This window comes from Chiloscyllium plagiosum, unplaced genomic scaffold (genome assembly GCF_037043375.1).
Source record: "Chiloscyllium plagiosum isolate Xiang-an unplaced genomic scaffold, Cpla_swu_hap1 HiC_scaffold_31, whole genome shotgun sequence".
Taxonomy (NCBI): Eukaryota; Metazoa; Chordata; class Chondrichthyes; order Orectolobiformes; family Hemiscylliidae; genus Chiloscyllium; species Chiloscyllium plagiosum.
Window position 1 is genome coordinate 38,783,472 of NW_028270169.1, and position 27,372 is coordinate 38,810,843.

The 27,372-nt window shown below is 55.6% G+C and overlaps 1 protein-coding gene across 1 annotated transcript in view; it reads left to right on the top strand.

Moving 5' to 3' along the window:
- Positions 1–4,070: 4,070 nt before the first annotated feature.
- The window catches only part of rnf43 (ring finger protein 43), a 193,917-nt gene continuing 170,615 nt past the window's right edge, over positions 4,071–27,372 (top strand). Inside the window, exon 1 of the mRNA XM_087977440.1 lies at positions 4,071–4,502. Coding sequence (XP_087833566.1) covers positions 4,275–4,502 — 228 coding nt within the window. The 5' untranslated portion in view covers positions 4,071–4,274. The remainder of the gene's footprint in view (positions 4,503–27,372) is intronic.

Consider the following 27,372-nt stretch of genomic DNA (forward strand, 5'->3'; position numbering starts at 1 on the left):
ATCTGCCATTTCTTTATCCTCCATTACTGATTCCCAGACTCATTTTCCACAGGACCAATACTTAAATTGTGATCTTGTTTCATTTTAAATATATGACATAAATATAAATTAATATAAAGTATTCCTAACTGATTAATGTTTTTGGCTAACTCGCTTTCATACTCCAATTTTTTTGTCTTTTTTTAAGCAATTATTAAGCAAAATCTCCCAACACCACCTATTGCCTCTACATCTTTCCATAATCTCCTTACCTATTTGTTCTTCTACCTCATGCTCACTGTTGGGAGACCTGTAATGCAGCCCCAATAATAATTGCTTTAAGCAATATTAGGCAAATATAAATTTTCAGAACAGGGAGTGACAGAGATTAAATGTGAACAGGAAGTACAGAAAAGAATTAGTGAGGATGGATGCACATTTTTCCCACAGTGCAGTCGGGGTAACACAGGAATTTAATTCAAGTAACTTGTAGTAAGAATAATTTAAATGGGATATGATTATTCTAATAGGTAGCAAACATGGTTTCAGTGGTAGTTTTCTCAACTCTGAGTCATGTAATGTGTTTAAGCCCATTCTAGAGTTAAAAATATGAAGTCATGTCATGTTGAAACTTCAATGTCATATTGAAGGGCTGCTACACTGTTAGAGGTGTCATCTTTTAAATGGAACATGTCCAGTGAACACTGATGCAAAGTAATCATTCAGAATCTGACCCATTTTCTCAGGTTAAACACACAGCCTTCCTTCCTTAACCTTTAGTGGACCAATCCTTTCTCTAGTTACCCCCTTGCTTCTTATATAAGAATAAATAGCTTTGGGATTCTCCTTAATTCTGCTTGCTAAAGCTATTTCATGACTCCTTTTAGCCTGCTGGATTCCTCGTTTAAGACTGATCCTACTCTCCTAATATTCCAGAGAAACAGGGCCCGTTCTGTTCTTAGCTGCCTGGACCTTATGTATGCTTCCTTTTTCTTCTTGGCTAGTTGAATGATTTCTCATTCACAAATCTTGCCTTTCCTAACCTTTGTTTTCAACAGGACATGCCTATCCTACACTATCTTTAACGTATCTTTGAAAGCCTCCCGCATATCAAATGTGGACTTCCCTTCAAATAGCTGTGTCCAATCCACATTTCCCAGCTCCTGCCTAATTTTGATATAATTGGCCTTGGCCCAGTTTAGTACTCTTCCCTTAAGACCATTCTCATCTTTGTCTACGAGTATTCTAAAACTTACAGAATCGTGGTCACTGTTCCCAAAGAAATCCCCCACCTGGCCGGCTCATTTCCCCAATACCAGGTCCCATACGGCCCCTTCCCTTGTCGGACTATTGATATACTGGTCTAGAAAACTCTCCTGTACACTTCTTATAAATTGTGCCCCATCCAGACCTCTGACACTAAATTTATCCCAGTCAATTTGTGAAAATTAAAATCTCCCATCACCACCTATTGCCTCTACATCTTTCCATAATCTCCTTACCTATTTGTTCTTCTACCTCATGCTCACTGTTGGGAGACCTGTAATGCAGCCCCAACAATGTAACTGCACCCTTATTTCTCAGCTCCACCCATAATGCCTCACTACTCAAGCTATCCATAGTGTCCTCCTTTAGCACAGCCATAATGTCATTCCTGACCAGCAATGCAACTCCACCCCGCCCTGTCCTGTCTGAAGCATCTACATCCTGGAACATTTAGTTGCCAATCATGCCCTTCATTCAACCAAGTCTCTGTGATTGCAATAACATCATACTCTCAAGCACCAATCCAAACCCTAAGTTCATCTGCCTTACCCACTTTATCCCTTGCATTTAGTATATGCAATTCAGGCCACCAGTTCTTTTGCATTCATCTGCTCTCTGCCTACTTTTCCCCTTATTAATGCTAACTTCATGATTCTTGTAGTCTCCAGTTTCCACCTCGCTGTCTGCCTGTCTTCTCTTCTGGTTCCCAGCCCCCTGCCTTATTAGTTTAAAACCTCCCTAACAGCAGTAGCAAAAACTCCCCCAAAAGGAAATTAGTTCCAGTCTGGTCGAGGTGTAGACCATCCAATTTGTAATAGTCCCACCTTCCCCAGAACCAGTTCCAATGTCCAACCAGTCTGAACCACTCCCTCCTACACCATCCCTCAAACCACATATTCATCCTTCCTATTCTAAAAAATAATGAAATGACAAAACTTAAGACACAATGTTTGAATATTCACAGCAATCGAAGCAAAACAGGTGAAACTAGTAGTACAAATTGAAATAAGCATGGTCTAATAGCCTGAGATGTGACTGTAGAAGGATCCAATTGGGACATGAATATTGAAAGAAATGTGACATTTAGAAAGTACATTGGACTAGGAAAAGGCGGAGAAGTGGCTTTGCTAATTAAAAATGTTAATGTTAATTAGACATTCGTATGTTCGTGCAGATTGTTCAATCGATACAATCATCCAATCGTTTATCTTGCAGACCGACCTGTGAGCATTTTGGTTAACTGCATTTGTACACAAAAGACCAGTGACTGGACGTCAAAAGTAAATAATTGGCTCTGAAACGCTTCCAGCACACAAAATGAACATTCCTGGTTTGATCACGATCATCCCTGGCGGATAGCAGAGCTTTTTTCTTTTCACGTTGAAAATGTGGAAACGTACAGAAGTTATATTTAGGACGAGAAGATGTTTATCCCAAATAGAATATATGAATGCAGAATTACCAGCAATACACATATTGGAACTGTGATTGTCAGGCAGTTATTTATAAATTCTTCCTGTGAAATGTTCACAAGATTGTTATAACCACCGAGTGTAGGAGGGAAGGAACAGCGAGGAGTCCGGGAGCGTTCCGACGGCGATACCCTATTGAGGTTTCACAGTGTGCCCTGCATGCCCCGCCCACTGCACTGTCAATCAGCGCACACCCACCGTGTCCACCAATCATTGCCCCAGAGACGTTGTCACCGTCCATTCACCTGTCTGCCCCGCCTCTCGGGCTGTCATTCAGACATTACACCGCCCCCTGCCTGTCAATCAGACCTCGAACCTCTGAGCCGACCCTCTGTCTGTGTGTAGATCATGCTCCGCCCCTCAGCCTGTCACTCAGACACTGCCCCACCCCCAGGATTGTAAATCACAACACGTCCCTCCCATATTGCTGTGAATCACTCCCTGCCCGCCCTTCTATCAGTCAATCAGACCCTGCCCCGTCCCTCAGGTTGTCAGTCTGACCCAAAGCCGCTGTCAATCCGTCACTGCCCGTGCCCCTCTGGAGACAACCAGATTTAGCCCCGTCAGTTTGACATCACGTCCCTTCACCCGGGAGATGGACAGAAACTGTTCCCGCCCCCGAGCTGTCATACAGACACTCCCCTCCCCCACGGGCAATCGGTCAGACCCACCCCGCCCCCGAGCTGTCAGTCTGACTGATTCCGGCCACCGGGCTGTCAGTCAGACACTGTTCCCGGCCCAGGACTGTCAGTCAGACTGGGTCCCGCCCCCCGGCTGTCAGTCACACACTGTTCCCGCCCCCTGGCTGTCAGTCAGACATTGTCCCCGCCCCCGGGCCGTCAGTTAGACTGGGTCCCGCCCCTGCGCCGTCAGTCAGCAACTGTCCCCGCCCACGGGCTGTCAGTCAGACTGGGTCCCGCCCCTGCGCCGTCATTCAGACACTGTCCCCGCCCCCGGGCTGTCAGTCAGACTGGGTCCCGCCCCCGAGCTGTCAGTCAGACACTGTCCCCGCTCCCGGACTGTCAGTCAGACACTGTCCCCGCCCCCGGGCTGTCAGTCAGACTGGGTCCCGCCCCCGGGCTGTCAGTCAGACACTGTCCCCGCCCCCGGGCTGTCAGTCAGACACTGTCCCCGCCCCCGGGCTGTCAGTCAGACTGGGTCCCGCCCCCGAGCAGTCAGTCAGACACTGTCCCCGCCCCCGGGCTGTCAGTCAGACTGGGTCCCGCCCCCGGGCAGTCAGTCAGACACTGTCCCCGCCCCCGGGCTGTCAGTCAGACTGGGTCCCGCCCCCGGGCTGTCAGTCAGACTGGGTCCCGCCCCTCTGCTCGCTCTGGTGGAGAGGGAGAGTTGTGTGTGTCTCGGTGCACGGTTATTGTTGGAGGCGGGTTTGTGGCCGACGCCGCTCGGGTCGAGGGTTTGCGGTCGCCGGCTGGGCGCAGCGGCAGTGCGGCCCGGGGCGGTGACCGTGCGGCCAGGTGAGCCGGTGCCGGTGAGAGTGTGTCCCCGGCTCGGGGGCTGCAGCATGCCCGCGGCGGGCCCCCCGCACCAGCTCGCATCATGAGGAGCGCAGCGCTGCTGCTGCTGGCTTTGCAATGGCTGTGGAGCGCGGCTTTGGCGTCGGCCAGATCCAACTCGGAGTCGGCGGAGGACGAGGAGACCGTGGCCGAGATAGAGGTGGTTCAGTACCGAGGGAACGGCGTGGTGCCCAACAACAGCACCCTTCTCCTCCACGGACACTTCGCCGGAGCTGGCATGAGAGTGGCAGCAGAGGGCAAACTGCTGCAGGTAAACACGGGCTCGGGAGCTGGGAGTACAGGGAGAGTGAGAAAGAGGGGGTTAGAGAGAGAGGGCGGTGCAGGTGAGAAAGGGGGAGAGAGAGAGGGCGGTGCAGGTGAGAAGGGGGGAGAGAGAGGGTGGTGCAGGTGAGAAAGGGGAGAGAGAGGGCGGTGCAGGTGAGAAGGGGGAGAGAGAGAGGGCGGTGCAGGTGAGAAGGGGGAGAGAGGGCGGTGCAGGTGAGAAGGGGGGAGAGAGAGGGTGGTGCAGGTGAGAAAGGGGAGAGAGAGGGTGGTGCAGGTGAGAAAGGGGAGAGAGAGGGCGGTGCAGGTGAGAAGGGGGAGAGAGAGAGGGCGGTGCAGGTGAGAAGGGGGAGAGAGAGAGGGCGGTGCAGGTGAGAAGGGGGAGAGAGGGCGGTGCAGGTGAGAAGGGGGGAGAGAGAGGGTGGTGCAGGTGAGAAAGGGGAGAGAGAGGGCGGTGCAGGTGAGAAGGGGGAGAGAGAGGGCGGTGCAGGTGAGAAGGGGGAGAGAGAGGGCGGTGCAGGTGAGAAGGGGGAGAGAGAGGGCGGTGCAGGTGAGAAGGGGGAGAGAGAGGGCGGTGCAGGTGAGAAGGGGGAGAGAGAGGGCGGTGCAGGTGAGAAGGGGAGAGAGGGCGCGGTGCAGGTGAGAAGGGGGGAGAGAGAGGGTGGTGCAGGTGAGAAGGGGGAGAGAGAGAGGGTGGTGCAGGTGAGAAGGGGGAGAGAGAGAGGGTGGTGCAGGTGAGAAGGGGGAGAGAGAGAGGGTGGTGCAGGTGAGAAGGGGGAGAGAGAGAGGGTGGTGCAGGTGAGAAGGGGGAGAGAGAGAGGGTGGTGCAGGTGAGAAGGGGGAGAGAGAGAGGGTGGTGCAGGTGAGAAGGGGGAGAGAGAGAGGGTGGTGCAGGTGAGAAGGGGGAGAGAGAGAGGGTGGTGCAGGTGAGAAGGGGGAGAGAGAGAGGGTGGTGCAGGTGAGAAGGGGGAGAGAGAGAGGGTGGTGCAGGTGAGAAGGGGGAGAGAGAGGGTGGTGCAGGTGAGAAGGGGGAGAGAGAGAGGGTGGTGCAGGTGAGAAGGGGGAGAGAGGGTGGTGCAGGTTAGAAGGGGGAGAGAGAGGGTGGTGCAGGTTAGAAGGGGAGAGAGAGGGTGGTGCAGGTTAGAAGGGGGAGAGAGAGGGTGGTGCAGGTTAGAAGGGGGAGAGAGAGGGTGGTGCAGGTGAGAAAGGGGGAGAGAGAGAGAGGGCGGTGCAGGTGAGAAAGGGGGAGAGAGAGGGCGGTGCAGGTGAGAAAGGGGGAGAGAGAGGGCGGTGCAGGTGAGAAAGGGGGAGAGAGAGGGCGGTGCAGGTGAGAAAGGGGGAGAGAGAGGGCGGTGCAGGTGAGAAAGGGGGGGGAGAGGGCGGTGCAGGTGAGAAAGGGGGGAGAGGGCGGTGCAGGTGAGAAAGGGGGGAGAGAGGGCGGTGCAGGTGAGAAAGGGGGGAGAGAGGGCGGTGCAGGTGAGAAAGGGGGAGGGAGAGAGAGGGTGGTGCAGGTGAGAAAGGGGGAGAGAGAGGGCGGTGCAGGTGAGAAAGGGGGAGAGAGGGCGGTGCAGGTGAGAAAGGGGGAGAGAGGGCGGTGCAGGTGAGAGAGGGGGAGCGAGAGAGGGGAAGCGAGAGAGCGGGCGGTGCAGGTGAGAAAGGAGGAGCGAGAGAGCGGGCGGTGCAGGTGAGAATGGGGGAGCGAGAGAGAGGGCGGTGCAGGTGAGAAAGGGGGAGAGAGGGCGGTGCAGGTGAGAAAGGGGGAGAGAGGGCGGTGCAGGTGAGAGAGGGGGAGCGAGAGAGGGGAAGCGAGAGAGCGGGCGGTGCAGGAGAGAAAGGAGGAGCGAGAGAGCGGGCGGTGCAGGTGAGAAAGGAGGAGCGAGAGAGAAGGCGGTGCAGGTGAGAATGGGGGAGCGAGAGAGAGGGCGGTGCAGGTGAGAATGGGGGAGCGAGAGAGAGGGCGGTGCAGGTGAGAAAGGGGGAGCGAGAGAGAGGGCGGTGCAGGTGAGAAAGGGGAAGCGAGAGAGAGGGCGGTGCAGGTGAGAAAGGGGGAGCGAGAGAGAGGGTGGTGCAGATGAGAAAGAGGGAGAGAGGCTGGTGCAGGTGAGAAAGGGGGAGCGAGAGGGCGGTGCAGGTGAGAAGGGGGAGAGAGAGGGTGGTGCAGGTGAGAAGGGGGAGAGAGAGGGCGGTGCAGGTGAGAAAGGGGGAGAGAGAGAGAGGGTGGTGCAGGTGAGAAGGGGGAGAGAGAGGGCGGTGCAGGTGAGAAAGGTGGGAGAGAGAGGGCGGTGCAGGTGAGAAAGGTGGGAGAGAGAGGGCGGTGCAGGAGAGAAAGGGGGGAGAGAGAGGGCGGTGCAGGAGAGAAAGGGGGGAGAGAGGGCGGTGTAGGTGAGAAAGGGGGAGAGAGAGGGCGGTGCAGGTGAGAAAGGGGGAGAGAGAGAGGGCGGTGCAGGTGAGAAAGGGGGAGAGAGGGCGGTGCAGGTGAGAAAGGGGGAGAGAGAGAGGGCGGTGCAGGTGAGAAAGGGGGAGAGAGAGAGGGCGGTGCAGGTGAGAAAGGGGGAGAGAGGGCGGTGCAGGTGGGAAAAAGGGAGAGAGAGGGGGCAGTGCAGGTGAGAAAGGGGGAGAGAGAGAGGGGGGGTGCAGGTGAGAAATGGAGAGAGAGAGGGGGCGTTGCAGGTGAGAAATGGGGAGAGAGGGCGGGCGGTACAGGTGAGAAATGGGGAGAGAGCGGTGCAGGTGAGAAAGGGGGAGCGAGAGAGAGGGCGGTGCAGGTGAGAAAGGAGGAGCAAGAGAGAGGACGGTGCAGGTGAGAAAGAGGGAGAGAGGGTGGTGCAGGTGAGAAAGGGGGCGAGAGAGAGGGCGGTGCAGGTGAGAAAGGGGGAGAGAGAGAGGGCGTTGCAGGTGAGAAAGGGGGAGAGAGAGAGAGGGCGTTGCAGGTGAGAAAGGGGGAGAGAGAGAGAGGGCGGTGCAGGTGAGAAAGGGGGAGAGAGAGGGCGGTGCAGGTGAGAAAGGGGGGGAGAGCGGGCGGTGCAGGTGAGAAAGGGGGGAGAGCGGGCGGTGCAGGTGAGAAAGGGGGAGAGAGGGCGGTGCAGGTGAGAAAGGGGGAGGGAGAGAGAGGGCGGTGCAGGTGAGAAAGGGGGAGAGAGAGGGCGGTGCAGGTGAGAAAGGGGGAGAGAGGGCGGTGCAGGTGAGAAAGGGGGAGAGAGGGCGGTGCAGGTGAGAAAGGGGGAGAGAGGGCGGTGCAGGTGAGAGAGGGGGAGCGAGAGAGGGGAAGCGAGAGAGCGGGCGGTGCAGGTGAGAAAGGAGGAGCGAGAGAGCGGGCGGTGCAGGTGAGAATGGGGGAGCGAGAGAGAGGGCGGTGCAGGTGAGAAAGGGGGAGAGAGGGCGGTGCAGGTGAGAGAGGGGGAGCGAGAGAGGGGAAGCGAGAGAGCGGGCGGTGCAGGAGAGAAAGGAGGAGCGAGAGAGCGGGCGGTGCAGGTGAGAAAGGAGGAGCGAGAGAGAGGGCGGTGCAGGTGAGAATGGGGGAGCGAGAGAGAGGGCGGTGCAGGTGAGAATGGGGGAGCGAGAGAGAGGGCGGTGCAGGTGAGAAAGGGGGAGCGAGAGAGAGGGCGGTGCAGGTGAGAAAGGGGAAGCGAGAGAGAGGGTGGTGCAGATGAGAAAGAGGGAGAGAGGCTGGTGCAGGTGAGAAAGGGGGAGCGAGAGGGCGGTGCAGGTGAGAAAGGGGGAGAGAGGGCGGTGCAGGTGAGAGAGGGGAAGCGAGAGAGAGGGCGGTGCAGGTGAGAAAGGGGGGGCGAGAGAGAGGGGAAGCGAGAGAGAGGGCGGTGCAGGTGAGAAAGGGGGAGAGAGAGAGAAAGGGCGGTGCAGGTGAGAAAGGGGGGGGGAGAGAGGCCGGTGCAGTTGAGAAAAGAGGGAGAGAGGCCGGTGCAGGTGAGAAAAGAGGGAGAGAGGGCGGTGCAGGTGAGAAAGGAGGGAGAGAGGGCGGTGCAGGTGAGAAAGGGGGGAGAGCGGGCGGTGCAGGTGAGAAAGGGGGGAGAGAGGGCGGTGCAGGTGAGAAAGGGGGGAGAGAGGGTGGTGCAGGTGAGAAAGGGGGAGAGCGGTGCAGGCGAGAAAGGGGGAGAGAGAGCGGTGCAGGCGAGAAAGGGGGAGAGAGAGCGGTGCAGGCGAGAAAGGGGGAGAGAGAGCGGTGCAGGCGAGAAAGGGGGAGAGAGAGCGGTGCAGGCGTGAAAGGGGGAGAGAGCGGTGCAGGCGAGAAAGGGGGAGAGAGAGCGGTGCAGGCGAGAAAGGGGGAGCGAGAGAGGGGAAGCGAGAGAGCGGGCGGTGCAGGAGAGAAAGGAGGAGCGAGAGAGCGGGCGGTGCAGGAGAGAAAGGAGGAGCGAGAGAGCGGGCGGTGCAGGTGAGAAAGGAGGAGCGAGAGAGAGGGCGGTGCAGGTGAGAATGGGGGAGCGAGAGAGAGGGCGGTGCAGGTGAGAATGGGGGAGCGAGAGAGAGGGCGGTGCAGGTGAGAATGGGGGAGCGAGAGAGAGGGCGGTGCAGGTGAGAAAGGGGAAGCGAGAGAGAGGGCGGTGCAGGTGAGAAAGGGGGAGCGAGAGAGAGGGTGGTGCAGATGAGAAAGAGGGAGAGAGGCTGGTGCAGGTGAGAAAGGGGGAGCGAGAGGGCGGTGCAGGTGAGAAAGGGGGAGAGAGGGCGGTGCAGGTGAGAGAGGGGAAGCGAGAGAGAGGGCGGTGCAGGTGAGAAAGGGGGGGGCGAGAGAGAGGGGAAGCGAGAGAGAGGGCGGTGCAGGTGACAAAGGGGGAGAGAGAGAGAAAGGGCGGTGCAGGTGAGAAAGGGGGGGGGAGAGAGGCCGGTGCAGTTGAGAAAAGAGGGAGAGAGGCCGGTGCAGGTGAGAAAAGAGGGAGAGAGGGCGGTGCAGGTGAGAAAGGAGGGAGAGAGGGCGGTGCAGGTGAGAAAGGGGGGAGAGCGGGCGGTGCAGGTGAGAAAGGGGGGAGAGAGGGCGGTGCAGGTGAGAAAGGGGGGAGAGAGGGTGGTGCAGGTGAGAAAGGGGGAGAGGGTGCAGGCGAGAAAGGGGGAGAGAGCGCGGCGCAGGCGAGAAAGGGGGAGAGAGCGCGGCGCAGGCGAGAAAGGGGGAGAGAGCGCGGCGCAGGCGAGAAAGGGGGAGAGAGCGCGGCGCAGGCGAGAAAGGGGGAGAGAGCGCGGCGCAGGCGAGAAAGGGGGAGAGAGCGCGGCGCAGGCGAGAAAGGGGGAGAGAGCGCGGCGCAGGCGAGAAAGGGGGAGAGAGCGCGGCGCAGGCGAGAAAGGGGGAGAGAGCGCGGCGCAGGCGAGAAAGGGGGAGAGAGCGCGGCGCAGGCGAGAAAGGGGGAGAGGGCGCGGCGCAGGCGAGAAAGGGGGAGAGGGCGCGGCGCAGGCGAGAAAGGGGGAGAGGGCGCGGCGCAGGCGAGAAAGGGGGAGATGGCGCGGCGCAGGCGAGAAAGGGGGAGAGGGCGCGGCGCAGGCGAGAAAGGGGGAGAGAGCGCGGCGCAGGCGAGAAAGGGGGAGAGAGCGCGGCGCAGGCGAGAAAGGGGGAGAGAGCGCGGCGCAGGCGAGAAAGGGGGAGAGAGCGCGGCGCAGGCGAGAAAGGGGGAGAGAGCGCGGCGCAGGCGAGAAAGGGGGAGAGAGCGCGGCGCAGGCGAGAAAGGGGGAGAGAGCGCGGCGCAGGCGAGAAAGGGGGAGAGAGCGCGGCGCAGGCGAGAAAGGGGGAGAGAGCGCGGCGCAGGCGAGAAAGGGGGAGAGAGCGCGGCGCAGGCGAGAAAGGGGGAGAGAGCGCGGCGCAGGCGAGAAAGGGGGAGAGAGCGCGGCGCAGGCGAGAAAGGGGGAGAGAGCGCGGCGCAGGCGAGAAAGGGGGAGAGAGCGCGGCGCCGGCGAGAAAGGGGGTGAGAGGGCGGCGCCGGCGAGAAAGGGGGGGGAGAGGGCGGCGCCGGCGAGAAAGGGGGAGGGAGAGAGCGGCGCAGGCGAGAAAGGTGGGAGGGAGAGGGCGGCGCAGGTGAGAAAGGTGGGAGAGAGAGGGCGGCGCAGGTGAGAAAGGTGGGAGAGAGAGGGCGGCGCAGGAGAGAAAGGGGGGAGATAGAGGGCGGCGCAGGAGAGAAAGGGGGAGAGAGAGGGCGGCGCAGGTGAGAAAGGGGGAGAGAGAGGGCGGCGCAGGTGAGAAAGGGGGAGAGAGAGGGCGGCGCAGGTGAGAAAGGGGGAGAGAGAGGGCGGCGCAGGTGAGAAAGGGGGAGAGAGAGGGCGGCGCAGGTGAGAAAGGGGGAGAGAGAGAGGGCGGTGCAGGTGAGAAAGGGGGAGAGAGGGCAGTGCAGGTGGGAGAGGGGAAGCGAGAGAGAGGGCGGTGCAGGTGAGAAAGGGGGGGCGAGAGAGAGGGGAAGCGAGAGAGAGGGCGGTGCAGGTGAGAAAGGGGGAGAGAGAGAGAAAGGGCGGTGCAGGTGAGAAAGGGGGGGGGGAGAGAGGCCGGTGCAGTTGAGAAAAGAGGGAGAGAGGCCGGTGCAGGTGAGAAAAGAGGGAGAGAGGGCGGTGCAGGTGAGAAAGGAGGGAGAGAGGGCGGTGCAGGTGAGAAAGGGGGGAGAGCGGGCGGTGCAGGTGAGAAAGGGGGGAGAGAGGGCGGTGCAGGTGAGAAAGGGGGGAGAGAGGGCGGTGCAGGTGAGAAAGGGGGAGAGGGTGCAGGCGAGAAAGGGGGAGAGAGCGGTGCAGGCGAGAAAGGGGGAGAGAGAGCGGTGCAGGCGAGAAAGGGGGAGAGAGAGCGGTGCAGGCGAGAAAGGGGGAGAGAGAGCGGTGCAGGCGAGAAAGGGGGAGAGAGAGCGGTGCAGGCGTGAAAGGGGGAGAGAGCGGTGCAGGCGAGAAAGGGGGAGAGAGAGCGGTGCAGGCGAGAAAGGGGGAGCGAGAGAGGGGAAGCGAGAGAGCGGGCGGTGCAGGAGAGAAAGGAGGAGCGAGAGAGCGGGCGGTGCAGGTGAGAAAGGAGGAGCGAGAGAGAGGGCGGTGCAGGTGAGAATGGGGGAGCGAGAGAGAGGGCGGTGCAGGTGAGAATGGAGCGAGAGAGAGGGCGGTGCAGGTGAGAAAGGGGGAGCGAGAGAGAGGGCGGTGCAGGTGAGAAAGGGGAAGCGAGAGAGAGGGCGGTGCAGGTGAGAAAGGGGGAGCGAGAGAGAGGGTGGTGCAGATGAGAAAGAGGGAGAGAGGCTGGTGCAGGTGAGAAAGGGGGAGCGAGAGGGCGGTGCAGGTGAGAAAGGGGGAGAGAGGGCGGTGCAGGTGAGAGAGGGGAAGCGAGAGAGAGGGCGGTGCAGGTGAGAAAGGGGGGGCGAGAGAGAGGGGAAGCGAGAGAGAGGGCGGTGCAGGTGAGAAAGGGGGAGAGAGAGAGAAAGGGCGGTGCAGGTGAGAAAGGGGGGGGGAGAGAGGCCGGTGCAGTTGAGAAAAGAGGGAGAGAGGCCGGTGCAGTTGAGAAAAGAGGGAGAGAGGGCGGTGCAGGTGAGAAAGGAGGGAGAGAGGGCGGTGCAGGTGAGAAAGGGGGGAGAGCGGGCGGTGCAGTTGAGAAAGGGGGGAGAGAGGGCGGTGCAGGTGAGAAAGGGGGGAAGAGAGGGTGGTGCAGGTGAGAAAGGGGGAGAGGGTGCAGGCGAGAAAGGGGGAGAGAGAGCGGTGCAGGCGAGAAAGGGGGAGAGAGCGCGGCGCAGGCGAGAAAGGGGGAGAGAGCGCGGCGCAGGCGAGAAAGGGGGAGAGAGCGCGGCGCAGGCGAGAAAGGGGGAGAGAGCGCGGCGCAGGCGAGAAAGGGGGAGAGAGCGCGGCGCAGGCGAGAAAGGGGGAGAGAGCGCGGCGCAGGCGAGAAAGGGGGAGAGAGCGCGGCGCAGGCGAGAAAGGGGGAGAGGGCGCGGCGCAGGCGAGAAAGGGGGAGAGTGCGCGGCGCAGGCGAGAAAGGGGGAGAGAGCGCGGCGCAGGCGAGAAAGGGGGAGAGAGCGCGGCGCAGGCGAGAAAGGGGGAGAGAGCGCGGCGCAGGCGAGAAAGGGGGAGAGAGCGCGGCGCAGGCGAGAAAGGGGGAGAGAGCGCGGCGCAGGCGAGAAAGGGGGAGAGCGCGCGGCGCAGGCGAGGAAGGGGGAGAGAGCGCGGCGCAGGCGAGAAAGGGGGAGAGCGCGCGGCGCAGGCGAGAAAGGGGGAGAGAGCGCGGCGCAGGCGAGAAAGGGGGAGAGCGCGCGGCGCAGGCGAGAAAGGGGGAGAGAGCGCGGCGCCGGCGAGAAAGGGGGAGAGAGCGCGGCGCCGGCGAGAAAGGGGGGGGAGAGGGCGGCGCCGGCGAGAAAGGGGGGGGAGAGGGCGGCGCCGGCGAGAAAGGGGGTGGGAGAGAGCGGCGCAGGCGAGAAAGGTGGGAGGGAGAGGGCGGCGCAGGTGAGAAAGGTGGGAGAGAGAGGGCGGCGCAGGAGAGAAAGGTGGGAGAGAGAGGGCGGCGCAGGAGAGAAAGGGGGGAGAGAGAGGGCGGCGCAGGAGAGAAAGGGGGAGAGAGAGGGCGGCGCAGGAGAGAAAGGGGGAGAGAGAGGGCGGCGCAGGTGAGAAAGGGGGAGAGAGAGGGCGGCGCAGGTGAGAAAGGGGGAGAGAGAGGGCGGCGCAGGTGAGAAAGGGGGAGAGAGAGGGCGGCGCAGGTGAGAAAGGGGGAGAGAGAGAGGGTGGTGCAGGTGAGAAAGGGGGAGAGAGGGCAGTGCAGGTGGGAAAAAGGGAGAGAGAGGGGGCAGTGCCGGTGAGAAAGGGGGAGAGAGAGAGGGGGGGTGCAGGTGAGAAATGGAGAGAGAGAGGGGGCGTTGCAGGTGCGAAATGGGGAGAGAGCGGTGCAGGTGAGAAAGGGGGAGAGAGCGAGAGGGCGGTGCAGGTGAGAAAGGAGGAGCGAGAGAGAGGGCGGTGCAGGTGAGAAAGGGGGAGAGGGCGGTGCAGTTGAGAAAGAGGGAGAGGGCGGTGCAGGTGAGAAAGGGGGAGAGGGCGGTGCAGGTGAGAAAGGGGGAGGGCGGTGCAGGTGAGAAAGGGGGAGGGCGGTGCAGGTGAGAAAGGGGGAGAGGGCGGTGCAGGTGAGAAAGGGGGAGAGGGCGGTGCAGGTGAGAAAGGGGGAGAGGGCGGTGCAGGTGAGAAAGGGGGAGAGGGCGGTGCAGGTGAGAAAGGGGGAGAGGGCGGTGCCGGTGAGAAAGGGGGCGAGGGTGGGTGGGGCCGGTGAGAAAGGGGGCGAGGGTGGGTGGGGCCGGTGAGTGGGGGCGAGGGTGGGTGGGGCCGGTGAGTGGGGGCGAGGGTGGGTGGGGCCGGTGAGTGGGGGCGAGGGTGGGTGGGGCCGGTGAGAAAGGGAGAGTGAGCGGGTGGGGCCGGTGAGAAAGGGAGAGTGAGCGGGTGGGGCCGGTGAGAAAGGGAGAGTGAGCGGGTGGGGCCGGTGAGAAAGGGAGAGTGAGCGGGTGGGGCCGGTGAGAAAGGGAGAGTGAGCGGGTGGGGCCGGTGAGAAAGGGAGAGTGAGCGGGTGGGGCCGGTGAGAAAGGGAGAGTGAGCGGGTGGGGCCGGTGAGAAAGGGAGAGTGAGCGGGTGGGGCCGGTGAGAAAGGGAGAGTGAGCGGGTGGGGCCGGTGAGAAAGGGAGAGTGAGCGGGTGGGGCCGGTGAGAAAGGGAGAGTGAGCGGGTGGGGCCGGTGAGAAAGGGAGAGTGAGCGGGTGGGGCCGGTGAGAAAGGGAGAGTGAGCGGGTGGGGCCGGTGAGAAAGGGAGAGTGAGCGGGTGGGGCCGGTGAGAAAGGGAGAGTGAGCGGGTGGGGCCGGTGAGAAAGGGAGAGTGAGCGGGTGGGGCCGGTGAGAAAGGGAGAGTGAGCGGGTGGGGCCGGTGAGAAAGGGAGAGTGAGCGGGTGGGGCCGGTGAGAAAGGGAGAGTGAGCGGGTGGGGCCGGTGAGAAAGGGAGAGTGAGCGGGTGGGGCCGGTGAGAAAGGGAGAGTGGGCGGGTGGGGCCGGTGAGAAAGGGAGAGTGGGCGGGTGGGGCCGGTGAGAAAGGGAGAGTGGGCGGGTGGGGCCGGTGAGAAAGGGAGAGTGGGGGTGGGGCCGGTGAGAAAGGGAGAGAGGGAGGGTGGGGTGGGAGAGAGGGTGAGGCAGGTGAGAAAGGGAGAGAGGGAGGGTGGGGTGGGAGAGAGGGTGAGGCAGGTGAGAGGGAGAGGGGGGGTGGGGCCGGTGAGAGAGAGGGGGGGTGGGGCCGGTGAGAGAGAGGTGGGGTGGGGCCGGTGAGAGAGAGAGAGAGAGGTGGGGCCGGTGAGAGAGAGGTGGGGTGGGGCCGGTGAGAGAGAGAGAGAGAGGTGGGGTGGGGCCGGTGGGGGAGAGAGGGGGATGGGGCCGGTGGGGGAGAGAGGGGGATGGGGCCGGTGAGAGAGAGGGGGGGGTGGGGCCGGTGAGAGAGGGAGAGGGGGGGGGTAGGGCAGGTGAGAAAGGGAGGGAGAGGGTGGGGCAGGTGAGAAAGGGTGAGCGAGCGGGTGCGGCAGGTGAGAAAGGGAGGGAGAGGGTGGGGCAGGTGAGAAAGGGAGAGAGAGTGGGTGGGGCAGGTGAGAAAGGGAGGGGGGGTCGGGCAGGTGAAAAAGGGAGAGGGTGGGGCCAGTGAGAGAGGCAGGGGGGTGGGGTAGGTGAGAAAGGGCGAGGGTGGGGCCAGTGAGAGTGGGGGTGAGAGGGTGGGGCCGGTGAGAGAGGGGGCGGGTGGGGCCGGTGAGAGAGGGGGCGGGTGGGGCCGGTGAGAGAGGGGGCGGGGGGGGCCGGTGAGAGAGGGGGCGGGGGGGCGGGTGGGGCCGGTGAGGGAGGGGGAGGGTGGGGCCGGTGAGGGAGGGGGTGAGAGGGCGGTGCAGGTGAGAAAGGGGGAGAGAGAGGATGGTGCAGGTGAGAAAGGGGGAGAGAGAGGATGGTGCAGGTGAGAAAGGGGGAGAGAGAGGATGGTGCAGGTGAGAAAGGGGGAGAGAGAGGATGGTGCAGGTGAGAAAGGGGGAGAGAGAGGATGGTGCAGGTGAGAAAGGGGGAGAGAGAGGATGGTGCAGGTGAGAAAGGGGGAGAGAGAGAGAGGATGGTGCATGTGAGAAAGGGAGAGAGAGAGAGGATGGTGCAGGTGAGAAAGGGGGAGAGAGAGGATGGTGCAGGTGAGAAAGGGGGAGAGAGGATGGTGCAGATGAGAAAGGGGGAGAGAGAGAGAGGATGGTGCATGTGAGAAAGGGGGAGAGAGAGAGGATGGTGCATGTGAGAAAGGGAGAGGGTGGTGCATGTGATAAAGGGAGAGGGTGGGGCCGGTGAGAAAGAGAGGGCGAGGGTGGGACCGGTGAGAGAGGGCGAGGGTGGGGCCGGTGAGAGAGGGCGAGGGTGGGGCCGGTGAGAGGGGGCGAGGGTGGGGCCGGTGAGAGGGGGCGAGGGTGGGGCCGGTGAGAGGGGGCGAGGGTGGGGCCGGTGAGAGGGGGGCGAGGGTGGGGCCGGTGAGAGGGGGCGAGGGTGGGGCCGGTGAGAGGGGGGCGAGGGTGGGGCCGGTGAGAGGGGGGCGAGGGTGGGGCCGGTGAGAGGGGGGCGAGGGTGGGGCCGGTGAGAGGGGGGCGAGGGTGGGGCCGGTGAGAGGGGTCGAGGGTGGGGCCGGTGAGAGGGGGGGCGAGGGTGGGGCCGGTGAGAGGGGGGCGAGGGTGGGGCCGGTGAGAGGGGGGCGAGGGTGGGGCCGGTGAGAGGGGGGCGAGGGTGGGGCCGGTGAGAGGGGGGCGAGGGTGGGGCCGGTGAGAGGGGGGCGAGGGTGGGGCCGGTGAGAGGGGGGCGAGGGTGGGGCCGGTGAGAGGGGGGCGAGGGTGGGGCCGGTGAGAGGGGGGCGAGGGTGGGGCCGGTGAGAGGGGGGCGAGGGTGGGGCCGGTGAGAGGGGGGCGAGGGTGGGGCCGGTGAGAGGGGGGCGAGGGTGGGGCCGGTGAGAGGGGGGCGAGGGTGGGGCCGGTGAGAGGGGGGCGAGGGTGGGGCCGGTGAGAGGGGGGCGAGGGTGGGGCCGGTGAGAGGGGGGCGAGGGTGGGGCCGGTGAGAGGGGGGCGAGGGTGGGGCCGGTGAGAGGGGGGCGAGGGTGGGGCCGGTGAGAGGGGGGCGAGGGTGGGGCCGGTGAGAGGGGGGCGAGGGTGGGGCCGGTGAGGGTGGGGCGAGGGTGGGGCCGGTGAGGGTGGGGCCGGTGAGAGGGGGGGCGAGGGTGGGGCCGGTGAGAGGGGGGCGAGGGTGGGGCCGGTGAGAGGGGGGCGAGGGTGGGGCCGGTGAGAGGGGGGCGAGGGTGGGGCCGGTGAGAGGGGGGCGAGGGTGGGGCCGGTGAGAGGGGGGCGAGGGTGGGGCCGGTGAGAGGGGGGCGAGGGTGGGGCCGGTGAGAGGGGGGCGAGGGTGGGGCCGGTGAGAGGGGGGCGAGGGTGGGGCCGGTGAGAGGGGGGCGAGGGTGGGGCCGGTGAGAGGGGGGCGAGGGTGGGGCCGGTGAGAGGGGGGCGAGGGTGGGGCCGGTGAGAGGGGGGCGAGGGTGGGGCCGGTGAGAGGGGGGCGAGGGCGGGGCCGGTGAGAGGGGGGCGAGGGCGGGGCCGGTGAGAGGGGGGCGAGGGCGGGGCCGGTGAGAGGGGGGCGAGGGCGGGGCCGGTGAGAGGGGGGCGAGGGCGGGGCCGGTGAGAGGGGGCGAGGGCGGGGCCGGTGAGAGGGGGGCGAGGGCGGGGCCGGTGAGGGGGGGGAGAGGGAGGGCGGTGCAGGTGAGGAGGAGGGGGAAGAGAGACCGGTGCAGGTGAGGAGGAGGGGGAAGAGAGACCGGTGCAGGTGAGGAGGGGGGGGAGAGAGACCTGTGCAGGTGAGAGGGCGGTGAAGGACAGAGGGGGATGGGATAAAGTGAGTAGAGGAGGTGAGAAAGGGGAGGGAGTAGAGAGAGTATGGGAGGGAAAAAGTGAAGGGGGTAGAGAGAGAGTGTGGCGGGAGGAGAGAAGAGGAGGGGGTGTGGTGCGGTGCAGGTGAGAAAGGGGAGGGGAGAGTGAGTTGCGCAGGTGGGGATGGGGGGAGCGAGTGGCTAGTGCAGGTGAGAAAGAGGCGGAGTGAGAGTCTGGCGCAGTTGAGAAAAGGAGCGAGAGAGAGCAGCACAGGTGAGAAAGGTGCAGGGGTAGAGAGTGTGGTGCAGGAGAGAGAGGGGAGAGTGCATGGCGCACGTGGGAAAGGAGGAGGGGAAGGTGCGTAGAGCGGGGGAGTGGCGCAGGTGTGAAAGGGGAGCGGGCGAGCAGGGAGAGTGTTGCAGATGAGAAAGGGAGAGGGAAGGGGGTGTGGCACAGGTGAGGAAGGGGACAGAGAGATGGGGAGAGTGAGTGTCGCAGGTGCGGAAGGGGAGAGTGAGCGTCGCAGGTGCGAAAAGGGGGTGGGGGGGGAGAGTCGCAGGTGAGGAAGAGGGGAGGGAGAGTCGCAGGTGAGGAAGAGGGGAGGGAGAGTCGCAGGTGAGGAAGAGGGGAGGGAGAGTCGCAGGTGAGGAAGAGGGGAGGGAGAGTCGCAGGTGAGGAAGAGGGGAGGGAGAGTCGCAGGTGAGGAAGAGGGGAGGGAGAGTCGCAGGTGAGGAAGAGGGGAGGGGGAGTCGCAGGTGAGGAAGGGGGGAGGGGGAGTCGCAGGTGAGGAAGGGGGGAGGGGGAGTCGCAGGTGGGGAAGGGGATGGGGGCGGCGCAGGTGAGGAAGGAGGAGGGGGGAGTGAGCGGCGCAGGTGGGGAAGGGGTAGAGGTGGACGGGTGCAGGTGGGGAAGGGGTAGAGGTGGAGGGGTGCAGGTGGGGAAGGGGGAGTGAGCGGCACAGGTGAGGAAGGGGGAGAGGGGGAGGGTTGCAGGTGAGTAAGGGGGGAGAGGGGCAGGTGTGGAGGGTGGGCTGTATGTAAGTAAATGGAAGAGAGGTGCAGGTCAGAAAGAGGGGTGGGGGGAATGAGGGAGGGATGCAGTTGAGAAAAGGGAGAATGAGAAAGGTACAGGGAGAGAGACGGGCGCATAAGAGAAGGGATGCCGAGGAAAAGTGTGGGTGAGAAAGGGAAGAGAGAACAATGTTATTACTATGTTGTCATGGTAGTCTACATACAGGAATGGTCAAATATTGTCAGATTTCATAGCCAAGATGTACTGGCAGTCAGTGGAGCACTGTTTAATAATCTAATTAAACACTCTGAGAGTAATGGAAGCTGCCATATACAGAGCAGTTGGTACTGAGTAAGGTGTCCAGAGAATTCCACCTTGTTTAATTATGGTCATGAAGACCTACAGTGCTCTTTCTGCCTACTCTGCCTACTCAGCCATACGCTGGTCAGAAACTTTAACTTAAATTTCTGGTCAAATGATGTTCTAGTTAACTAATATGAGACAAGCTGATGTTTGAAATCTCCTATCGTCATTGAATTTGAACCACTGTTCTGTGAACCCTGCTAAGGTATGTCAGTGTGTAATTGGTGAGGACAGGATTCCATTTTACTGTAGTGGATGGTCAACACTCGTTCTTTTGACTTGTGCATGAATCATGTGCAGAATTATATGTTGTTGGCATCGGGCAAGAATAACTCCCTGCCTTCAGAAAAGCAGGAATGACATTTCTACTTTACTCTTAATATAGCCACAATACAGCCTGGAAAACACTTACCCAGTGCCTGAAGTACTGTGAACAGTTTTGATGTCCTGACCCCTGTGGTCCAATTTTTTTTCTGGGATGAAGAAAATGAGAGGTTGCACAGATCAGACCTACACTCCCTCAAGTTTTGAAAAGGGGGAGCTGATCTCACTGTAATACATCAAATAGATACTGAGAGAGCATTTTACCCCAGCCAAGGAGTGTAGAATTTTAAGGAATAATTTATTTGTCAGTTCCTCAGGAGCTGTCTACCATTTGGTGAAATAAAACCCCCTCCCCCCACTATATACACATATGTCAATGGTTTGGAAAGCTCTCTTGTTCTATAAAGTTATCGAGTGTAATTAGCTAGCATTGTCCCATTTGGTCAATGTTTGATCCAGTTTCCACAAGGTGATTTTAGGTGAAGCAGGCTTTAGGCACGTCCCTGCTTTTGTACTGAGAAGACATTCTGAACATTTACTCCGTGGAAGCCTTTTCTTCCTATGTTTTTCTTGGATATGTTAGTCTCAGAATCGAAGTGGTTTGATGAGTTGAAACATGATTCATGATGATCTAATAGCTGGTAATGCTATGTTTGATTCTGGTCTGAGATTGATTAATTTGAATTGCTCCTGTATGGATTATAGGAGGAGATTTCTGTTGCTGTTACACAGCGCAGGTGAGGACAGTCGCTCCATACAGTCATTATATGTGAACAGTGACTTACTGTTGGTAAAACAGCCTTCTCACACCAAGTATCCTCAGCAAGCTCTACCTTCTGCTAACTCACTGGTTTGTAATCATAAGTAGGAGCTGTGGTGGTGATTATCTTCTCCATTGGTTCAGGGTAAGACCCATTGTATTCGCCAATTGCTGTCCCATTTGGACTCATCCATATTCGGTGCAGACTCAACTGTCTGCAGTTGTATGCCCATGCCATATGATGCATTCATCCATATTGCAGGGTTTGTTGGCCATTTATTACGCACAAATTTCTGCATCATTTAGAATCTATGGAAATAAAGTAAATGATCTATGCAAACAGTTTTCCATGTAAAGGGAGTAGCTGAGTTATTTTGGTTATGCTATAAAACACTCTGGCGTTGGAAGCCCTTAACATTGGTATGATGCATACTTTGGATCGTTAGGTAGAGTTGTAAAAAAAATAAACTGACACTCTGTGTATAAGCTGCCCGGAGATAGACTCCAATACCAGCTTTTGTGGTGCCAAGAAAATTCTTTCATTCTGCAGCATCTGGTTGCGAGTAAGAGTTTTAACTTATTCTATGATATAAGAATGCTTTAAAAAAAAGCTGGAAAAGAGTTGATTTTCTACCTGCAGCTGCCCTCAATATTCCCACAGCTATTGATTCCTTTAGTATCAAAACTTTATTGATCCCACGCACTTACCATCTGAGCACCCACTGCTCCCTTGTATCAAGAATTCCAGAACTTCACAATTCTTTGAAGAAGTTCCTCCACATTGGCCTTAAGCTGCTGAGCCCTCACCTTGACATTCTTTTCTAGATTCCTTAGCTGGAGCAAATAGTACCTGCCCAAATTGTTTCATTGAGATCACTGTCAGTTCCAGAGTTGAAGGTATATGGACCGAGTTAATATTATCTCTTCACGTTGAACCATCCCCTCATCGCAAAAGTGGTTTTAGTCAAATTTCATTGCTGTCCCTGAAATATAAGTTTATCCTCTCTGAGGTTCAGTGGTCAATGCAATGCGCATTACTCCAATTGTGCACTCAGAGGAAGACTTTTTTACTCTCTTGCTCCAAACCTTTTGTATTAAAAAGTGCCATACCATTTTTTCCAATGTTTTCCTGTATATTGACTTCCTGGAATTCTTACAGGATTCAGATTCCCTGAATACTGGCATTCCCCAATCTTTCACTATTTAAGCAAAATTTTGACTTTTCTGTTTTATCTTTCAAATCAGATAATTTCATACATCTTTACATTCTGTTCCATCCGTTATCCACAGTTAACCTGTCTTGATCTCTTTTCATAACCCCTACAGCTTAGTTTCCCACTTAGCTTCATATCATCAAGCCAGGATCTTTTAGTCTTGATTGCTTCATCTAAATAATAGATATAGATGGTAATTGCTGAGTGCATCACTGATCCTTACAGCACCTGTCTTGTTAAAGCCAGCGGAGCTGAAAATGGCTGGTTTGTTCTTATACTGCTTCTTATCCGTTAATCTGTGCTATTATATTGCATCCAATCCATTGGCATGATAAGGTCATGTGTGGCACATTATCAAATGCTTTTTGAAAATCTGGAAGCATAATCACTAGTTTCTTTTCACCCTATTGGTTGCAACCTCAAAAAAAACTGAAGTTTTTCAAGCACCATTTTCTTTTCATGAATCTGTATTGACTGTGCCCGATCATTGCTGTTCATAGCAATCATAGATGAAATGCTGGAATTTATAGGGCTGTCTACTCCCCTGTTTTCTCTCTCACTGCTTTCTTAAAAGTGGAGTTATATTTGCAATTCATAGGGACCATTTTGCTATATGAAAAGCATTTAATGTTTGGGAAAGTTTGAACAGGTTAATTATATAATTATTGAGCTGCTTAAAGCACAGCAAAATTTGAAGGTTGCATAGTTACCAGATCCTGATGAAAGGTTCCAACCTGAAATGTCAGCTCCCCTCCTTCTCTAATGCTGCTTGACCTGCTGTGCTTTTTCCATCTCAACACTCTATCCACTCTGGCTCTCCAGTTCTCACTATCTCTAGTTTGCAAGATCACCTTATGCCAAGTTTGCTAACCTCATACACTACACAAGTAACTCTTAGCTGTGCAACACTGATACATCCTGAGGTCCAAGGGGAGAGAAATCAAAAGACCATACAACTGGGGTGAGTGGAGTGGTGAATAATAAGTCTCTGTTGGTGACCAAGAATATTAGACAGTGTGAATAAAGTGTCAACAGCTCAGTAACAAGCAAAGGGAAGATCTGGTTAAATGAGACAGAGATAATTACAAAAAAAAATTAAAAGTAAGGTGGTACTGGAGACAAACTAAATGACTGGAATAACATGATTGGTGTAAAGGTCACATGCCGACAGTCTAATCGAAGTGATAAGTAATCCAAAACTTTCAAACTAATTGATGTGGAGGTATCATAACAATTTATCACAGTGGCAGTGTCAAAACAGAACTGGAAGGAGGATTTAACATATACCGAACAGTGTAGTGGGGTCACGTAGCGTAACATGAACCCAAGATCATGGTTTGAGTCTTCTTCATGGGTACGGAACTTGGCTCTCAGTTTCTGCTCAGCGATTCTGCGCTATTGTGTATTGAAAAGGCCACCTTGGAGGACGCTTGCCCAAGAATTGGAGGCTACATTTCATTGACTGGGAGGGCACATTCTGGTCTGCGATTGTTATGCGGTGTCCCTTCGTCCATTGTTGTAGTGTCTGCATGTTCTCACCAAAATGCCATGCCTTGGGGCATCCTTGCCAGCAGCATATGAGATAGACCACATTGGCAGAGTCACAGGAGAAACTGCTGTGTACAGTGGGTGGTGTTCCCGTATGTGATGCTAGTATCCATATTGATGATCTGACATGTCTTGCAGAGGTTGCCATGGTAGGGTTATATGGTGTTATGGTTGATGTTGTGCTGAAGGCTAGGTAGTTTAGTGCAAACGATGGTGTGTTTAAGATTTGATGGTTGTTTGAGGGCGAGAAGTGCAGGCGTAGAGATGATTTTAGTGAGATGTTCATCATCATGTTGAAGACTGTAAAGAACATGATGTAGTATCTTTGCTCTGGGGAAGTACTGGACGACCAAGGGTACTTTATCGGTTGTATCTTTCGATGTCCATCCTGTTTCTTCTCCTCTGAGCAGAACCTGTGTATGCGCAAGGCTTGTCCATAAGTGATCAGTTCTTTAATATGCGTAGTGTGGAAGTTCTGGACCGATTGTCAAGTTCACTGAAAAGGTAAAGGATAGGACCAGGAGAGATTGACTGACTGTATTGTGAGGTGGTGGGAGATGGATCGAGGGGGTCTGAAGGAAGAGTTGAGGAACTTTTGCATTGAAGCTGACTGTGTGTTTGACCTGGGAATCATTTGATGCTGATACTGAATCCATAGAGTGAATAGACTTCTAAACACATAATTGACTTTGAATGCAATAAGATGGTTGTTCTTGTCTTAGTTTTTTTCCCTCATTGGGAGATAGAGAATTTCGGAAATTTTGCTAGTGTAAGCAATGTAGTTAGTCCCCAACACAAGAGATTTTGACTGTTCAGATGAAGAGGCAGCATTCATGCAAATGAAGAACCAAGTATAACTTGTTGACAGTGTGAGATTTTGGGTTTTTGCATAAGTCCAAGCATGGTGATTGATCTTCTCCCCTGCTGTAATCTTGCTATTGCAATAGAACACACTGTACAGTTGTAGTATGCTATCTTGCATTGCAGTTTACAGTCAATTTACCGTTTGCTTTGTTGAACACAGGAATCTCTCTCATCATCCTCCTTTGCGTCAACATAAAGTACAAGAGGGTGATTGTGCTTGATGCAGGCTCATGGATGTGCGACTGAGATAAAAGGTCCATCTGTGTTTATAACTCCACTTGTCCTGGGGATCTTTGTGCTGACAGGTGGAGGATTACTAGTGTCTGTTGGTGCGGTGGGTACTGCACCTGCACAGTGCATATCTCCCATGGGGCTTGAACCTAGCTTGCAGCTGGATACTTGGTTTCCTTAATCCCTTCCTGTTTCTGGTGTATCACTGGTGAATTGCTGTCATCTTTTCAGTGATTGCTGCTACAGCAACATGATAAAAGTTTAAAATTCTAATTTACTGTTAAACCGTTGCAACAGAATGCAACAACTGTTTGCCTTGCTCAATCCCCTTTTATGATGTGCTGAGTTAAAAGCCATCTTGTTGTGTAATGTAAAATGCAATTCTCATTACACCCCATGTTACAATCAATTTAGGTTCTGATTAGTTACATTTTATTGACTGCTGCTTGTAAATCTCTTCTGTTAATTTGTTCAATTTTAGTTGCTTTAATAGAATATTTTTTACCGGGATGTGGAAAATTTAAGAACTTGTCCACTATTATCAGACTTGTGAGCGGACCTCATACATTAGAGTTTATCTTTCTCTGCACCTTCTCAGTAGCTGTAACATTCTGTTCTATTATCCTGCTGTGTTTGGTTAGGTATGATTTGTCTGGTTAGCATGCAGTGCAGTACTTTTCATGTATCTCAGTACATGTGACAATAGTAAATCAAATCAAACCTCAGTGACTGTCAGTGATGGTACAGTGCATGGTGGAGGCAGGAGGTAACATGAGATGGGTGGTCAGTGGTAGTAAATGATGAGATCAGTCATTATGATGGGATGGCATGGTGTTGGCGATGAGTTATGTCAGCCGGTCATAAGCTTGGTAGCAGTCATCTGCAAGAGTAGGTTGATAGGAAGTTGTGCATTGCATCAGTTAGTGCAGGAGGGCAGCTGGACGATGGGTGGTTGGTGCCGGTTGTGTTGAGGAAATTGGAATTTGATAAAAGTTGTCCATTGGCTCAGTAAGAGGATGGTAAAGGTTATGGCTCAGCGATGGGAGCATAATGAGGGCAAGGGATGTTGATGAGAGTTACATATGGCCATTGGGAAGATTGTAAAGTTGGTTCCACCAAGGAGAATTGGTGGCAACTTTGTTTGCATTCTGGAGGCCATGTGTATAATACTGATATTGAATGACCTGTTGAGGAAGGAGGATTTTAATGAAACAACACGAATGCTGGAGAAACCCAGGACTGGCAGCACTTAAGAAGAGAAAGCAGAGTTAAGTAACTCTGTTTCTGTCTCTTCAGCTGCTGCCAGACCTGCTGAGTTTCTTTGGCATTCTCTGTGTTTGTTTCAGATTTCCAGCATCTGCAAGATTTTACCTTTATTTGAGAACCTTAGTGAAATTTGTTTTCTGAAAATAGACTCTTTTGTTTGGCTGTCCTTAAAATCCAAGCTGAATATGATTGATATCGATGAGATTTCTTTGATCTCTTTTTAGTTTTTAGTGAGGAATGTAGAGCTGTTTTCCAAGCCTGGCTCCGTACTGTTGTTATGAAGATGTATGTTGCTACTATAGTAGACCACAGCTGGTGCAGTAGAGAGAATCACCTAAAGAGTCAAATGCCTCTGAATTTACAATTTTTAAATACCTTGAAAAATTGTATTTACTGGTTCAGTAAATTCCTCTTTCTAGTATTGCCATCAATGTACTGTGTATTGTCTTGTTTATTGTAAGTTTCCAGAGGCCTGCCACTATTGGGTTAGTGAATTTTTTTTAATGTGCTGTTTGATCTCAAACTATAAGCAAAGCTTTTGTTCCTTTTCCCCATCTAAGCTTGGTAAAGGAAAATTTTCTGTTGACAGCATTAACCCTTTAAGTGCTGGAGACTTCTTTTCTTTGAGCTGCAATGCCAGTGTTTTTCTCTGTAGTGACTAAAACTGGATAATGATGGTGTCCCTGGTGGAATTACTGAAACATAAGGAGTTGGTATATTCCAGATTGCTGCATTTCTATTTTTTTCAATGGGTGGAAGCTGAGATTTACCTTCCATGGTTGTTCAAACAGGTCATGATCAAAACCCTCCTGTATGAATATTTGTAATTCAATTCTTGTGCCAGGAGTTAAACCAGTCTGTTTGTGAAAAGAACATTTCTGTCTGAACACTGGAAATCTGTTACTTTAGAGGAATGCGTTGGTCAGAATGAGAGCTATGTAACTGATAGGGATCTGTTGTATTTTTAATTCTTTTTAATCTTCATGGCTGACGAAATGAATATATTAAGTAGATGAAAGGCTAGGTTCTGACTGAGGAGGTGTTTATTGAGTAGAGAATTGTAGCCCAGCCCTAAGTACAGCTTAAACAAGCCAAAAGCAAACATGAGAGATTTGTTTATCTGAATACTTCAAAGCGGTTTTCTCTCAGATCACCTGATAACCAGTCCTAAAGTCACACTGACTCTAATAAAGATAAAGATAAAGAACTCCTTATCTCTCAGCCACATCTTTGCAGCCTTGTATACACTATGGAGCCTGGTTTGGACAGCAACTAAAGACTTATTAAAAGCAACTAAAAGGAGAAACTTAGGAATTCTCACCTGTGTGTATTCAGTTTGAACTGTTCTGGTCACTCTACCTGGTTGTGAAGCCTATTTGATCTTGACTGAGTCACCTTGACTCAAGATATATGCATCATAAGAGTATAGGAGAGGGTAATGCAATCAATGCCCAGTAGTATAAATGGCAAGTACTTCAAAATGCAGCAGAACATATTTATTACTTCCAACACTCCCCAGCCCCCAACAAAATCCCTTTCTCAAAGTTGGGACCCATATTCGGTGTCCTCTTATGTAGCAGCAAGTTTTATTCTTTACTGCAGTGAATGTTGGCAAGCTCAAAAAATGACATGGGTGTCAGGAGGAGACCATTGCATGTTAACCATGGGCAGGAATCCTTGCTGAATTTTGTGTTTTCAAGTCCAGCAGCACTGAAATCAAAAATAATTCCAAATTATAAAAGAGTCGAGAACTGCTGACTCAATACTCAGGGAGCAGTCAAATCCAGGGGCCTTATATTGTGGTTAGTGAGTGTCATGTTAAACAATGGGCTTTCTCACTGAACAAAACAGGGCAGTATTCCTGTCCTGCTGTTCTATCACAGCAGTTTGGTGTTTCAGATTATTTTGCCAATTAATTTGACACTTTTCTTTATCCCTCTTTGTTATTCTGTTTAGCAATGTAGGCATGCACCCATTTGCGATTTCAAAAGCCATACCTTTGGTTAAAATTGTGCTTATTTTGTGAACTGAGCATTTACCTGTAAACAGTAGAAATCTATTACTTTAGAGGAATACATTGGACGGAGTGAGAATTGTGTAACTGAAAGGGATCTGTATTGTGAATAGGTGGATTAAAGTTGAACCTCCTTGTGCATTGATTTGCAAACTTCAATGAACCAAGATGGTCTTGAAGTGAGCCATTCACACCACATCCCTATTCAACCTAGGGGAATGATGTAGTGTGGATACTGCACTGGTAATTCAGAAAGCCTTTTATAATTCTCTGGGACATGGGTTCAAATCTCACCATGGCAGCTGACAGAATTTAAATTCAATTAATTAAACTGAATACTGGTCTCTGCAATGGCAACTGTGAAGCTATCGTCAATTGCCTTCAAACCTTATCTGGTTCACTAACATCCTGTAAGAAAAAAAATTTGCTGTCCTTGACTGACTT